Source organism: Marmota monax, unplaced genomic scaffold, assembly GCF_021218885.2.
Source record: "Marmota monax isolate L192 unplaced genomic scaffold, Marmota_monax_Labrador192_F-V1.1 WCK01_AAM20220418_F8-fsc00285, whole genome shotgun sequence".
Lineage (NCBI taxonomy): Eukaryota > Metazoa > Chordata > Mammalia > Rodentia > Sciuridae > Marmota > Marmota monax.
Window position 1 is genome coordinate 135,276 of NW_026695045.1, and position 14,658 is coordinate 149,933.

Below are 14,658 nucleotides of genomic sequence, written 5' to 3' on the forward strand. Positions count from 1 at the left end.
CCAGTTAGATCATCATCGGTGGCCAGCTCTTCAGAACATCTGGCGATAGTCTGCTTTGAAGAAACCTACATAAGAGCAGCAACAGAGGGAAAGGCATTTGCTTGAGGCCTTTGCAGACATGTCCTTTGATGTCAGTGGAGGTGGGACTCTTCTTTACCTTTTCAATCTCAGGCCCTAATTTCTTGCTCTTTAGGTGACTGGATCCAAAAGACTCATCCTTTTTTTTTTTTTTTTTTAAGTACTGGGGATTGAACACAGTAGAGCTTTACCACTGAGTTAAGTTCCTAGCTGTTTGTTGTTTTTGAGACAAGGTCCTCACTAAGTTGCTGAGGCTGGCCCAGAACCTGTGATCCTCCTGCTGCGGACTGTCCAATGGCTGGGGTTGCAGGTGTGCACCACCGCGTCCAGCTGGGTCTGAAGGAATCTGAATTCACTTTAGTTGTCTCAATGACTGTCTTTTTGTTAATGGTATCCCCAAACCATAGTTTCAGCCTTAGACTCTTTTCAATCTTGCAACTGTACATTGGATAATTGTATTTGAATATCCTACACTACCTCAAAGTCCTCCATAACCACAATTTATCACAACCTCCTTCCCCAAACCTACTTGACCCTTATCTCCTTTCACGACAGCACTATCTTCACAATTGCTAAGACCAGAAGAAAACAGAAGTTCTGTGTCCCCCTTTTCCACCACCTATTAGCCTCATTTGTCCCTTCTTAGCCACAGGTGGTGTGCTCCAAGACCCCTAGTGCATGCCCGAAACCATGGGTAGTGCAGAATCCCATGAATACTATATATTTTCCTTAAGGTTTAATTTATAAATTAGGCACAGTAAGGGATTAACAACACATGTAATAGTAATGTAGAACAGTTGTAACCATATGCTGTAATAACCTTGCCAACGTCATTTACTCTTGCTTTTGGGGCTGATATTAAATAAAATAAATGTTACTTAAACATAAGTGTTGCAATATTGTGATAGTGACAGTTGATCTGTCTTAGGGCTACTAAGTGACCAGCAAGTGGATCGTGTATATAGCTAAGATACTGGACAGAGGGATGTTCAGGTCCCTGGTGGGTGGAGAAGGTCAGTGTAAGAGTTTATCACCATATTCTGAATGGCATGCAATTTACAACTTACAAATTGTTTATTTCTGGAATTTTTCATGTAATATTTTCAGACTGTAACTGAAACTGCAGGAAAGGGAGGACTACTGTAGGTGGCTCTGTCTCAAATATCTCTTTGAGTTGACCTCTACCCTCTTTGACTACAGCCCTGCTTTTATTTATTTATTTGGACATAGCTTCTTGCTTTTTATTTCTTTAAGTCATCCTCTTTTTGCATTGCCATATAGTTAACTTTCTACCTCTTTTTTTTTTTTTTTTTTTTTTGTACTGGGGATTGAACCCAGGGGCGCTTAATTAACCACTGAACCACATCCCCAGTCCTTTTTATTTTTTATTTTGAGACAGGGTGTCACTAAGTTGCTTAGGACCTCACTAAGTTGTTGAGGCTGACCTTGAACTAGCGGTCCTCCTGCCTCAGCCTCCTGAGTCACTGGGATTACAGACATGTGCCACTGCATCCTACTAAAACTCAGATTTGATTGTCATTCATCCTATCAAAGTTCTTTGTTGACTTCCCTCAGCTGTAGATGAGCTGCCAACTTCCTACTGAGGCCTTTCTGCTTTCTCAGGCCGTCCCTCTTGAGCACACCTGCCTGCCAGCGCCACATGTCTCTCCTTTCCCCAAATGCTGCCTGAGTTTTCCTGCCTTCTTGCCTTACCACTGTCAAATCTCTGATTCAGCTGAAGGTCCCAGACATTATCACCTTAATTCACCATTTCTCTTTCTGCTGAAGCCTTCCCTTCCCTTTCTTCCACCTCAGGCTGACCTTTGCTCCTGTAGTTTGGTTTTAAACAACTTTATTGAGATAATTTGCATATCGTGAACTCACTCATTTTAAGCATACTGATGAGTTTCATTAAATCAATATAAATCCATATTTATGTGCAACCATCACCACAATCTGGTGTTAGGACATCTCACTAGCCCTCATTGTGGCTGAGCCCTGTTCTCACCCCAACCCCATGCCTCCAGTTTTATTTTTTTCTAGTAATTTTTTTTAAAAAGTTATATAAAAAGTGATCATTTGAGTCTGTGTCTTCCTTCAGTCCACACAATGTTTTTGTATTCATACATGTTGCTGAGTATATCAGTAAATTTTTTTTTTTTAATCGCTGAGTAGAATTCCTTTGTATGGATATACCACAGTTTGTTTACGCAATCACTCGTTGATGGATGATATTTGGGTTGTGTCCGGCTTAGGGCTCTTGTGAGTAGAGAGTCTGTGATCTTTTGTGAATCTTGGCGTGGATGCATACTTTCTTTCCTTTTGGTTAGAATTGTGGGGTCTTGTGATACAGGTATGTTTAACTTTTACAGAAATTGCCAAACTGTTTCCCAAAGTAGCTGTTGTGTTTGTACGTTCTGACCAGCAATGTTTGAGGGTTTTGGTTTTTCTACATCCTTGCCAGTACTTGGTATTTTCTGTCTCTTTGATGATTGTTCTAACGTGTGTGAGTGGTTGCATCTGAATGTGGTTATAATTTCCATTTCCTGTACTCTTTATTTAAAATTTTTTTTTAGTTGTAGTTGGACAAAATACCTTTATTTTATTTATTTGCTTTTTTATGTGGTGCTGAGGATCGAACCTAGCACCTCACACATGCTAGGCGAGCGCTCTACCGCTGAGCCACAACCCCTGCCCCTCCTGTACTCTTAACTATTTTAAGATTGACTGCTATAAATTATAGATGTATTGGGATATATATATATATATATATATATACACACAGAGAGAGAGAGAGAGAGATATCTATTTATCTTCTGATAATCTGTGAGCTGGTCTAACCAGCTGACTGGAGGGGGGCACTGTGCCATTGGGTAGGGAATATGGTAAGGATTCAGGGTTTGTTGAAAGAATAACCAAACTGAAACAATGAAAAGGGACCAATCCTTACATTATTTTTGGTAACAGAAAACACTGATAAATTGACTCCAGAGATGATATAAAAGTCTAATCATTTCCCCTGAGCAAACCCTTTGCCAAAGTTTCTCAGAAGTTATAAACTTGGCTGGCAGTATAACTCAGTGGCAGAGTGCTCGTCACATGCATGAGGTCCTGGGTTCAATTCTCAGCACCACACACACAAAAAAGTTATAAACTAGACAATTAAATTTTACTCTTTTGTTTGTTTGTTTGTTTTCCTTTGCTTTCTTCACCCATGATGAGAAGCAAATGAATAAAATAGAGACAGAATAGGAGGAGAAAAGAGACTCTCTCCATGACTAAGTGCTGGTGGAATAGCTTGGGATAGGGCCATGTGGTTTGGTTACCTTGTGGTTCCAGGTGTGGGGGATTCCACCTCCACTGTGACTTCCTGCTGCTTTTCCAATCCTGGCCCCCAGCTCTGCCCATTAGAGCAGGGGGTCTGCTAACATTTCCGGTAAAGAGCCAGAGAGTAAATATTCAGCCTCTGTGGGCCAAGAGACAACATGAATGATCCTGTGTAGGTGTATGTAAGAGAGACAAAACAAAGTCCATGCTCTTATTTCAGATCTACTAATAAGAAGAGGGGAATTCTTTGGAGGAAGATAAGATTTCTCTTAATTAGAAGTTCAAAGTGGGGCTGGGGATGTGGCTCAAGAGGTAGCGCGCTCGCCTGGCATGTGTGCGGCGCTGGGTTTGATCCTCAGCACCACATACAAATAAAGATGTTATGTCTGCCGAAAACGAAAAAAATTCTCTCTCTCTCTCAAAAAAAAAAAAAAAGAGGTTCAAAGTTAGTGTTTCCTAACATCTTGGTAGAAATGTGGGCCCGTTCTCTTATAGAGCTTCACTGGAACACAGGACCTGCCTGCCTGAGAATTCACCAGTATGTGTTGTCTGGATTTTCCTTTATGAGCTTGGAGAACTTCTCAGAGGAGGAAGCAGGTCAGGAGCACAGGCTGTGGGGGGTACTCTGGGTTTGAATTCCAGCTCACCTCCAGATTACCATTCTCCTGCCTCAGCCTCCCAAGTTTCTCAGATTACAGGCATGTGCCACTGTGCCTGGCTCTATCTGTTCCCTCATCTATAAAATGAATAACCCCTGGATGAGGTGATGCACACCTTTAATCCCAGCGACTCTTGAGGTTGGGGCAGTTTCAAGGCCAGCCTCAGCAACTTAGTAAGGATGTAAGCAACTTGGTGAGACCCTCTCTCAAAATAAAATAAAATAAAATAAATAAATAAATAAATAAAGGGGCCAGATTGTAGCTCAGTGGTACAGCACCCCTGGGTTCAATTCCCATCACCCACCTCTCAAAATAAAAGAGTAATAGTACCTATTTCACATGATTGAAATTAAAATTGAACACAAAGACTTAGAATGATATGTGGCAAGTTTTATTCTTCTTCTGATTCTTTTTTCAGACCATTACAAGTTGTAAAACCTTTCTTAACTCATGGGCAGTACAAAAATGGTTGGCAGTCTGAATTTGCCCTGCAGATAGTCTTGGATCCCTGCATTAGAGTATACACTGGAATTATTGCTACTTACTTACTGAACAACAATTGCTTTTTTTCCCTAATTGCAAAACACCATATGCTCACCTCAGGAAACTTGGAAAACACAGAGAAGCACAATAAAACAAAAGTTATTCAGAATCTCTACCACCCAGAGATGCTTCATCATTTATATGTTGCTCTAGATTTTTCCAGCCTGTCATCTGTACATAATAACATACTTTTTCAGATAAAACCCTGCTCCGTGTTCTGTATGTTGCCTGGTATTCTTTTCACTTATTCACATAGCATATTGTTACTAATATTTTTCTGTAACTCAAATTTTAATGACTGCTTCCTATTCTGTTACTCAAATATACTAAAGGCAGTTCCCGATGGCTTTTTCAGCATTAGACTTAACTATAAATTAGTACATACATGTTTGTATACATCTCTGATTAATTCCTTGGGATAAATTACAAAAGCGTATCAGGGGGTTAAAGAATACCTACATTTTTTGCTGGGTGTATTGGCGCACACCTGTAATCCCTGTGGCTCAGAAGACTGAGGTAAGACCATCTTGAGTTCAAAGCCTGTTGTAGGGACAGACGAGGCAGGGCATCGAAGACAGCAAGAAACAGTTTTATTTGGCTGCAGCCAGGTTCAGAGGGCACAGCTTTTGCTGTAATCAATTAATCCCCTGAACCCGAGTTCAGATAGTTTCAGAACTTTACACCCAGCATGTAAGGGGAAGGGCTCAGAAGTTCACATGAAGCAGCTTTTTCTTTCACTGTTCTGGGCAAGTTAGCCCTTCAAGGACAACATCCGAGAAGGGGAGAGCTTCTTCTCCCCTTTCTTTCCTCCAGACCCTGCCAGCTGTTACCATGGAGCCAAATTGGTGACTTCTCTTAAAAATGTAGACATCTCTGTGAAGCCCAGCTCAAGGCCAGAGACCTTGTTTACACATTTCTACAAACTACTATACTGGATACATGTTTGTGAAAAACTAGTAAGGGGGTGTCCAGCACCTGGAGTGCTGATTTCTTCCCAGCCAGTGGCCAAGTAAAACAGGGCAACACGAAAATATTGATCTCTTGTAGAGACTCTTTTGCTGACAATCCTAAAATCAACCATGGTGAAGATTTCTGGAGAAGCCCAGTAAGACTTTTCTGTGGAGAAAGGGGGTGCCACTACAAACCAGCCTCAGCAACTTAGCAAGTCCTTAAGCAACTCAGCAATACCCTGTCTTCAAATAAAATATAAAAAAGGGCTGGGGAGACTAGGGTTGTGGCTCAGTGGTGCAGTGCTCACCTAGCAAGCGTGAGGCAGCACTGGGTTCGATCCTCAGCATCACATAAAATAATAAATAAATAAACAAAATAAAGATATTGTATCCATCTACAACTAAAAAGGATTTTTTTTTTAAGGGCTGGGATGTGGCTCAGTGGTTAAGTGCCCCTGGGTGCAATCCCTGGTATGGAACCAAAAGAAAAACCCCACACTTTTTAAGTTTTGGTGTACTTTATGATTTTTCCTGTAGGAAGTCAAATAGTTTATCCTCTTCCTATGTGCTATGTGTGAACACTGTCCTCAACCCTGGTCTTATAATTTTACTTGATTATTGAGTTTATGAATTTAAAAAAGTAAAACATTTCTTGTTTTAACAACTCAAATATTTTTAAATGACCAACAAAAAATGGAACTTGCATTATGTGTCCACTAGAAAGATTAAGCCCGTGTGTATATTTTCCCTTATTTCCTTCTGTTATTTTAGGAAAAACGCATTATAAATTAAAAAAACAAACAAACAAGTCTATCATTGTCATCCTATTTTACAGACCAGGAAACTGTCTCAGAGTGGTTAAGTTACTTGTTTAATTAGTAAGAACAGATAAGTAGGCAATCCTGAGGGTTCTTTTGCTTGTTTTGGCGATTCCAGCCTTTCTCCTCTGGTAGGCATTTGCTACTATCTGTTTTCTATGTAGTATTTTAGATGTGCCTCTTGCAACTAGCATATAGCTTAATTAAAACAAAATCCCAAGACTAATGTTTTTTTTTTTTTTTTTTTTTGGTACCTGAGATTGAACCCAAAGGCACTCAACCACTGAGCCACATCCCTAGCCCTATTTTTTCTTTTCTTAGAGACAGGGTCTCACCCAGTTACTTAGAACCTGGCTTACTTGCTGAGGCCCGCTTTGAACTCTCGGCTTTGAACTCTCCTGAGCAGCTGGGATTACAGGCATGGGCCACTGCAGCTGGCTCCAAGTCTGATTTTTTTAAACTAGCCTTATTTTTTAGGTTTGCATTGATAGTAATTGTTGGTCTTTTAAAAATTATTTATCTTTTTGCCTGCTATTTCCTATTCTTTTCCTTTGTTTTCTCTTTCTCCTTCTCTCTCCTTTGAATTATAGTTTATCAATTGCTCCCCCACCCCTTTTTTTCTTCTACTGGCTTTTTTGTCTTTAAATGTTTATCGTGAGTACTTAAATAGCAGTTCAAAATTAAATACTATCTCACACACCCAATTTTATTTTATTTTATTTAATGTTTTCTTTGTATTTTATTTGTTTCCCTCAATCTTTGCTCATCACTTCTAATTGGTCTCATATACACAGAATTTCTTTTTCTTTTTTCTTTTTTTGGTACCTGGGATTGAACTCAACCACTGAGCCACATCCCCAGACCTTTATTGTATTTAATTTAGAGACAGGGTTTAACTGAGTTGCTTAGAGCCTCACTTTTGCTGAGGCTGGCTTTGAATTCACGATCCTCCTGTCTCAGCCTCTCCAGCTGCTGGGATTAATGTGTGTGTCACCACACGGGCCAGAATTTATTTTCTAGCAATATATCTTTCAGTGCATTTTTCATCAAGTGCCTGTAAATGGTAGACACTCTCAGCTCTTGTTTGAAAACACCATCCTCTGTCCCCATCTTTCAATGACTCTTTCTTTGTAGGGAGAGTCTTCCCTTGATGATCTGAAAATACAATATCCCATTTGTCTTCTGAGTGCTCTTTTGTTCCTGAGAAGTCTGTCTGTTTTCCCTTTGTGGTAATATTTCATGTCCCTTTGACCGTTCTTGAAGGTTTCTCTTTGTCTTGGATATTCTGCAGTCTATGTGTATATGAATTTAGTTTTATTAATTCTGCTCAGAACTCGGTATTGTTTACATGGAGGGCCCCCATGGCTTTCACAAGTTTGGGAAATTCTCAACTACTATCTTTAAAAACAGTGAAGCTGAGATCTCCTGTTTTGGGAAGCAGAGTCGACTGACAACCCCAGATTCTACCTTTCAGGGTTCACTCCAAAGGTACACTTTCCCTGGGCTGATGTGTGAATAAACGCGGGTTTCCAGGCTCGTCCATCTGTGCAGGATTGACTTTGGTTCCAGGATTCCCTAAAGCTTTCTCTCTCTCTCTCTCTCTTTCTTCCTCTCTCTCTCTCTCTTTCTTCCTCTCTCTCTCTCTCTCTCCCTCTCCCTCTCCCTCTCTTCTGGAGGTTGAACATAGTGCCACACATATGCTAGGCAGGGGCTCCACTACTGAGCTATGCTTCCAGCCCCCAAATCTTTCATACAATTACATTTTACTGAGTCTCTTCCAACTTGATATTTCTTCCTTCTCTTGGTCTTGCCTGCAGTGAGGTCTGAAGGCTCTTCCTGCCTCCTCCTGCTTCCTCCTGCTTCCTCCTCCTTCCTTCACAGCTGTTTCCCTAACATCTTCTCTTGGCATTTGCTTCTTGGAGAACCCAGATTCACACAATATCCCCATTTTCATCATTTAGTTCTTGTACTATGTATATGGACCTACTCATTATACTTTCTATGCCCTTAACTATTCTTTCATTCCTTTTAATGTATTTCTCTTTTATCTATTTTATTTCTGTCATTTATCTATTTCACACTTTTTTGTCTGATGCCTTTTGAGTAACTTCTTCAGATTTGTCTTCCATTTTACTCAATTTTCTCTTCATCTATGTCTAATCTGGTATTTAACCTATCTATTGACTTTGCAATTCCAGAGATCACAGTATTTATTTCTAGGAGTATTATTTGGTTTCTTTTCACATATTACATTTTTCATTATATATGCATATTTTTGTATCAATTATTATTGTCATTTTTAAAAAATATTTTTTGAGTTTTAGATGGACACAATATCTTTATTTATTTTTATGTGGTACTGAAGATCGAACCAGTGCCTCGCGCATGCAAGGCCAGCACTCTACCACTGAGCTACAGCCCCAGCTCTGTCTTTTTTTTTTTTTTGTATTTTAGTTCCCCCTTTTTTGTCTCTCTCTCTGTTTTTTTTTTGGCACTGGGAATTGAACTCAGGGGCACTTAACCACTGAGCCACATCCCCATCCCTATTTTGTATTTTATTTAGAGACAGGGCCTCTTAGTGCCTCGTTTTTGCTGAGGATGGCTTTGAACTTGCAAGAACAATCCTCCTGCATCAGTCTCCTGAGTCATTGGGATTATAGGCGTGCTCCACCACACCTGGCCATTGTGTTTCATAGTTTTGAACATACTTATTTTGTATTCTTTTTCCAATTGTTATTTTATTATTCTAAGTTCCCTGCCTTAAGAATAATTTTTGTTGTATTTGCTGTTTTCTGCTGATGGTGTATTCTAATTTTTAATTCCTTCTAAGATGATTTCTAGTGGGGATTATTTTTTTTCTGTGGGAATCTCATGAGGTCTGATTGTGGGACCCTTCCAGAACACTTTGTATTGCTTCGTCTAGAGATCCTAAGAGTGCCACTAGCTTGGAGCCAATGTTTCTGCTAATGTCTTAGTTTGGAGCATCCTAAATCATCTTGCTTAAGGCTCAGATCTATTTTTCAAGGGAGGACTTTATTTTTCCAGATAGAGTCCAAGGACACAAAATTGTCCTCTGTTCCAGGGGATAAACTTTCCGCTTTACTCTTTCTATTCACCGAGGAAGCAACCCTTAGAGGGTCAAGTCCTTTCATGATTTTAGGTCTAACTCCCTGCCTTAGGGTGGCTCAGCATTTCTTTTCCTTTGTCTGCTTGTGTATAAAAATGAAAGTGTGACATTTACCAGGAAAGTCTCAGGACACTGGTTGCAGTGGTTGCACTTGCACCCCTGTAATCCTAGTGGCATGGGAGGCTGAGGCAGGAAGATTGCAAGTTTCAAGCCTGCCTCAGCAACTTAGCAAGGCCTGAGCAACTTGGCGAGACTGAGTCTCAAAATACAAAAATAAAAAGGACTGGGGATATGGCTAAGTGGTTAGGCACCCCTAGGTTCAATCCCTGGTACCAAAAAAAAAAAAAAAAAAAAAAAAAGAGAGAGAGAGAGAGAATGTCTGAGGACCACTTCACAATTTTACTGTTCTCTCCTTTCTTCTTCAGGTTATATTTGATCTGGTATTCCTAGGCGTTTGTAATGGGAGGATTTTGGTCTCTGCCCTGCCAGTGCCTTCATATCGTCTTAGTTTGCTTCCCTATTGCAGAACCAGAAGTTACACTTGCCACATTGAGTTCTGGGATTCAGGGTTCTTAGGGGGCCTGTTTCTAAGCAGTGTCATTAGTGAGGTCCATCAGCTCACCCATCAGTGGAAGAGCAGAGTGTGGGTGATGTATATATAAAGATGCATGTTTTTCCTGCAGGGTTTAAAAAGAAAGCTACATTTATTTTCCAATCCATGGTAACTTCGTTGGTAAATTCAGATGGTTTTGAATTTTTTTTTTCAAATAACATCTTAGAAAGAAAAAATAATTGCTTTATCATTATTGTTTTTTCTACTGCACAGGCCTGGTAGCAGAACTCCTTTTTTTCCCCTACCTTCATTCTCTCAGCTTTCCCACCATCCTTCTCAATTTGTCCTTTGTCAATAAGGCAGAAAAGAGAGGTTGAAGTGATGTATGGGTATAATCCACCGTGCTCTGCTAAAAAGATAAACCTAAATGAAGTGATTTATTACCAGTGGCAGGTATTCTGCACCCAGGATTGTCTGTCAAAGTGAGTGCTTATTGATTTTCCATACCTTCCCTGTCAGACTCTGGGTTGCCATTGTTTGTTGGAGGTGGTAAGTTGTGAAAGGTGGCAGTGTTCTTGCCCAGGCACTCTGCTGTGGAGGTCGGCCTTCATTCATGTTCTAGTGCCCTGAATTCCTCCTGCCTTTTGCCTTCTGCTGTGTGTACGAAAACAGAACCCTCCACTGCTACTTAAAATGCCTCAAATGAGAAACAAGATAAGTTTAGAAAATGCTACTAGAATCTTCCTACTTGATTCAAATTGATAATGGGTCCCAAGAGAATAGCACAGGATAATAGTGCAGCTTTGGGGATAGGATATGAGTAAGTCCATTCTGTGTTAGATAAAAGATATTGAGCATCCCATGGGAACTAATGAAATAGAGAGTCTCCTGTCACTTCAGGGGACCCCACACTTATCACATGAGATGTGTCTTTCCTGTTTTTTTTTTTTTTTCTTTTTCCTTCAACTCATCCCATTGTGTTGCAAAATGATGAAGCAAAAATTTTCTGGCAAATATCACATAGTCTTTGGAGTCAAGGTCAGTGTCTGAGCTTCAGCAATATCCGGATAATAAAGAGATTGTCTTAAAAATCTTCGCATTTTTACTTGGGTGCCGTGACGCATACCTATAATCCCAGCAGCTCCAGAAGATCACAAGTTTAAAGCCAGCCTCAGCAATTTAGCAAGGACCTAGGCAATTTAGGGTGATCCTGTGTCAAAATGAAAAGTTAAAAAAAAAAAACAGATGGGGATATGGCTCATGATTAAGCACCCCTGGGTTCAATTTCTGGTGCCAAAACCAAACCAAACCAACCCTTAGCATTTTGAATAGGTATGAACCTTAGATCTTTTAATCCAGTGTTCTAACTTGATGCCTGAGGAGTTGGCAGCCTGACGATATTCCCTGACTTGCTCAGGGTCACAGAACCAGTCAGTCCCACAGCCAGCATTGCAACCTGGGTCTCTCCAGTTCTTACACATCACTGTTTCTGGGAAGGCTTCTGTTTCATTCCTCTCCTGGATAACAAATGTTCCATGTGCTTTCCCAGCAGACCTCTCGAATTTAAAGAAAACTGTGCTGCTGGTGGCTCTCTGGGTTTGTACTCATTGCTTGTTCCTTTGACCAGGAAGGGAGTTCTGTTTATTTGGGTGGAGTGGATTTAGCTTCGAGTTTTCTTTTTCTGTTATGTGTTTAAAATGTAGTAATCTACACAAGAACAACTCATTTTAGGTACCTTCCAAGTACATTTTGTGCTAGGGAAAAAGACTGCTTTCATGAAATGAGATAGAGCTGGAGAAATTATTTATATGAAGTAATGATATTTCATAATTGGTAAATTTTTTAAGAAGTCTGTTTGGTTTGATTGCTAAATAATGATAGACAAATACAAAGATTATGTGTATTTATAGTCTGTGTGCATATACTGATGATATTTAATATTTAGCATTTGTATTTTTTAAAACTGTAAGCATCCTATAGTAATTCAGAATTATAAATAGTTGGGCTTAGTAAGTATCAATATATAGTAGCTAAAGAAGGATGGATACAGATAACATTCCTTTGCACTTCTGATTGGCAGATGGGGGGATTGAAAGCTTGGTTCTGGCCAACTTAAAAAAATTTTTTTTAAATTTCTTATTTGCAATACTGATTGATCCCTTAGTTGAATTCATGGAATATGTTTCCATAATGTGCATTTGTGACAACATTGATTCAGCTTTCCCTAAGCCAAAACCAGCAGTTCTCACAAGTCAAGCAAGGTTTTGACTTCATGGTAACATCGTTTTGTATTTCACACAGCACATTGGCACTCCGAAGAAGCAAATTCAGTTTCCCGAAAGTCCTTAACTTAGGGTCAGGAACGTTGCCGATATCAGGAGAGGCTGCTTGAATGTGACTACAGTGGTAAAAATGAAAAGATATTGCATATGTTCACATAAACAGAGAAAAACATATAGATCTGTGTTATGTTCATTTGCTTCCCAGTGTTCATTGGTGGTTTGATTATTCATCTAGCTGAGATGTAAGATCTTTTGAGCTTCTAACATAATAGTTATTCATGAAGGCATTTTAGGCTGATGGCTTTCTCAGAACGTCCTGCTGTTCATGATGGACTTCATCTATATTTCAACGAATTTCTAAATGGGGGAAACAGAACATTTTTCCTTTGATTAATGCATTGGTTTTTTGGTCCTTAAGGACTCAGGCTGGTGAACTCCAAAAGGAAGTCAGAAAAGGAGAAATGGTAAATTGGAATTGGAATCGTAGAACTGGCCCCATAAAAATCTTTGAACACTGTCCTAAATTCAACATCTGAAACACAATGGACCTGGTGAAGATTTATGAAAGCTCATTTAAAAAGCTAATTTAAAACTGCACAAGAGAAGCACAGTGTTATGAGTTTTAATAAAATTCTTGTGCTGTTTTTGACCATTATTTTACAACTCTCTGGCTGTTGAGGAAGTTACTTTTCCAAAGAATCCAGTACTTTGCCTAGCAAGTTGCTGCCAGTTAGGTCACAGAGGTGTGCTTTGCATTCCTGACCTGTTAACTGTGAAACTAACTTATATATTATTCATATTATATATTATTATTTTTTTTTTAGAGAGAGAGAGAATTTTAAATATTTATTTATTTTTTTTTTTTAGTTTTCGGCGGACACAACATCTTTGTATGTGGTGCTGAGGATCGAACCCGGGCAGCACGCATGCCAGGCGAGCACGCTACCGCTTGAGCCACATCTCCAGCCCCCTAAATTGCAATTATTTTCAGAAGTGAGAAGTGGCAGGAACTCCTGAACTCAGCACTGTGACAGACAGCCTAAGGACACCCATCCTTCACACTGCCACATCCCCAGTCCCCATATTATATATTATTATTAATTAATTATACATACAAATTTTTTGGTGGTGATGAGGATGGAACTCAGGGCCTGGTGCATGCTAGGCAAGTACTCTTCCACGGAGCTACCCCCACCTGTAAAGGACAGTCTTGAAAAGTGCTAAGGAAAGAGTTTGTGTCATGATGGCAGCACCAGTGTGAAGCCCTGTTAACACCTGGCTGAAAGAGACTTGGTATCTGACATAAATCTTCCTGCTTTGTCAGTAGCCTGGGAGATTCCACCTGCCAATGGTGACATGCTCCCAACTTGGGACCTGGGTGTCCACGAGCTAGTAAAACCAACCTTTTGTTATAGGATCTTTACAGAAGTCAGTCTATCACCCAGGAAGGCAGGGCCCCTCCTTGAGCTGTCCTTCCTGCCATCTGTGTGAGGCAGAACAGGGAAATGAGCCTCATCTCTGGTGTTTGAGGCACCGGCTGGGCTGGTGTCTGAGTCCTCTCTGCCTACTCATCCTCAAGGGAGTGCTGAGGACTTCAAACTGGAAATTCTTTTCCCAGGATCTACCAAATGCTCCAAAATGTCATGGAAGCTTACCTCCCAGTGTCTTGGGTCTGGTTCCCTGGAAGTCAAGGGATTCTCCTGGAGGTGATATAGGGGGTTGGAGGTAGAGTGGGGAGGGTGGCAGGCTGGGCCAAAGCTAAACTCCAGGTGTTCGTGGGGAGCTTGGAAGCATGACTGGCACTGTAGAGTTGACTGGTTTCTGGGCACCTGGGCAAGGGTAGTCTTTTGTACCCTGCTCTCATGTCAGCCAGTGATTGGTTTGAGCTAGGTTGGCTCCCATTGGCATTTGGGACCCATCAGCGGCCAACACTCAGAGCAACTGTGCCTTGTGCCTTGTGTCTCTAAAGGGACTCAGGCAGGGTACTTAGGCACTGCCCATGACAGCAAAGAGAACAGGACCAGGCATTGGTCTTTTCATAGCACATCTTATTTTAAAACACAGCTCACCTCTCCTGCAGGTGTCCCTTTCAAAGTGTCCCTCTTACCTCCATATTCAATATTGTCAGCCCTTTCTTTTAAAAAGCTCCACCCCTGTACACAGGAATGGAGGGTCAGACGCCTGTGTCTTCTGCATGTGTGGCTTTAGTGCTCCCACCGGAGGTTGCTGGAGACTCTCTGGGCCCTGGTGCTGGCAGGAGGGAGATGATGAACACTTTAATCCCCAGCTGTCTTCTAACTACTTTCTTCCAGAGCCAACTG

The 14,658-nt window shown here is 40.6% G+C and overlaps 1 protein-coding gene across 1 annotated transcript in view; it reads left to right on the forward strand.

Moving 5' to 3' along the window:
• Pitpnc1 (phosphatidylinositol transfer protein cytoplasmic 1) overlaps positions 1 to 14,658 on the forward strand; it is a 253,057-nt gene that overhangs the window by 48,504 nt on the left and 189,895 nt on the right. The window contains exon 2 of the mRNA XM_058573717.1: positions 13,205 to 14,043. Within this exon, the coding sequence (XP_058429700.1) occupies positions 13,966 to 14,043 (78 nt within the window). The 5' untranslated portion in view covers positions 13,205 to 13,965. The remainder of the gene's footprint in view (positions 1 to 13,204; positions 14,044 to 14,658) is intronic.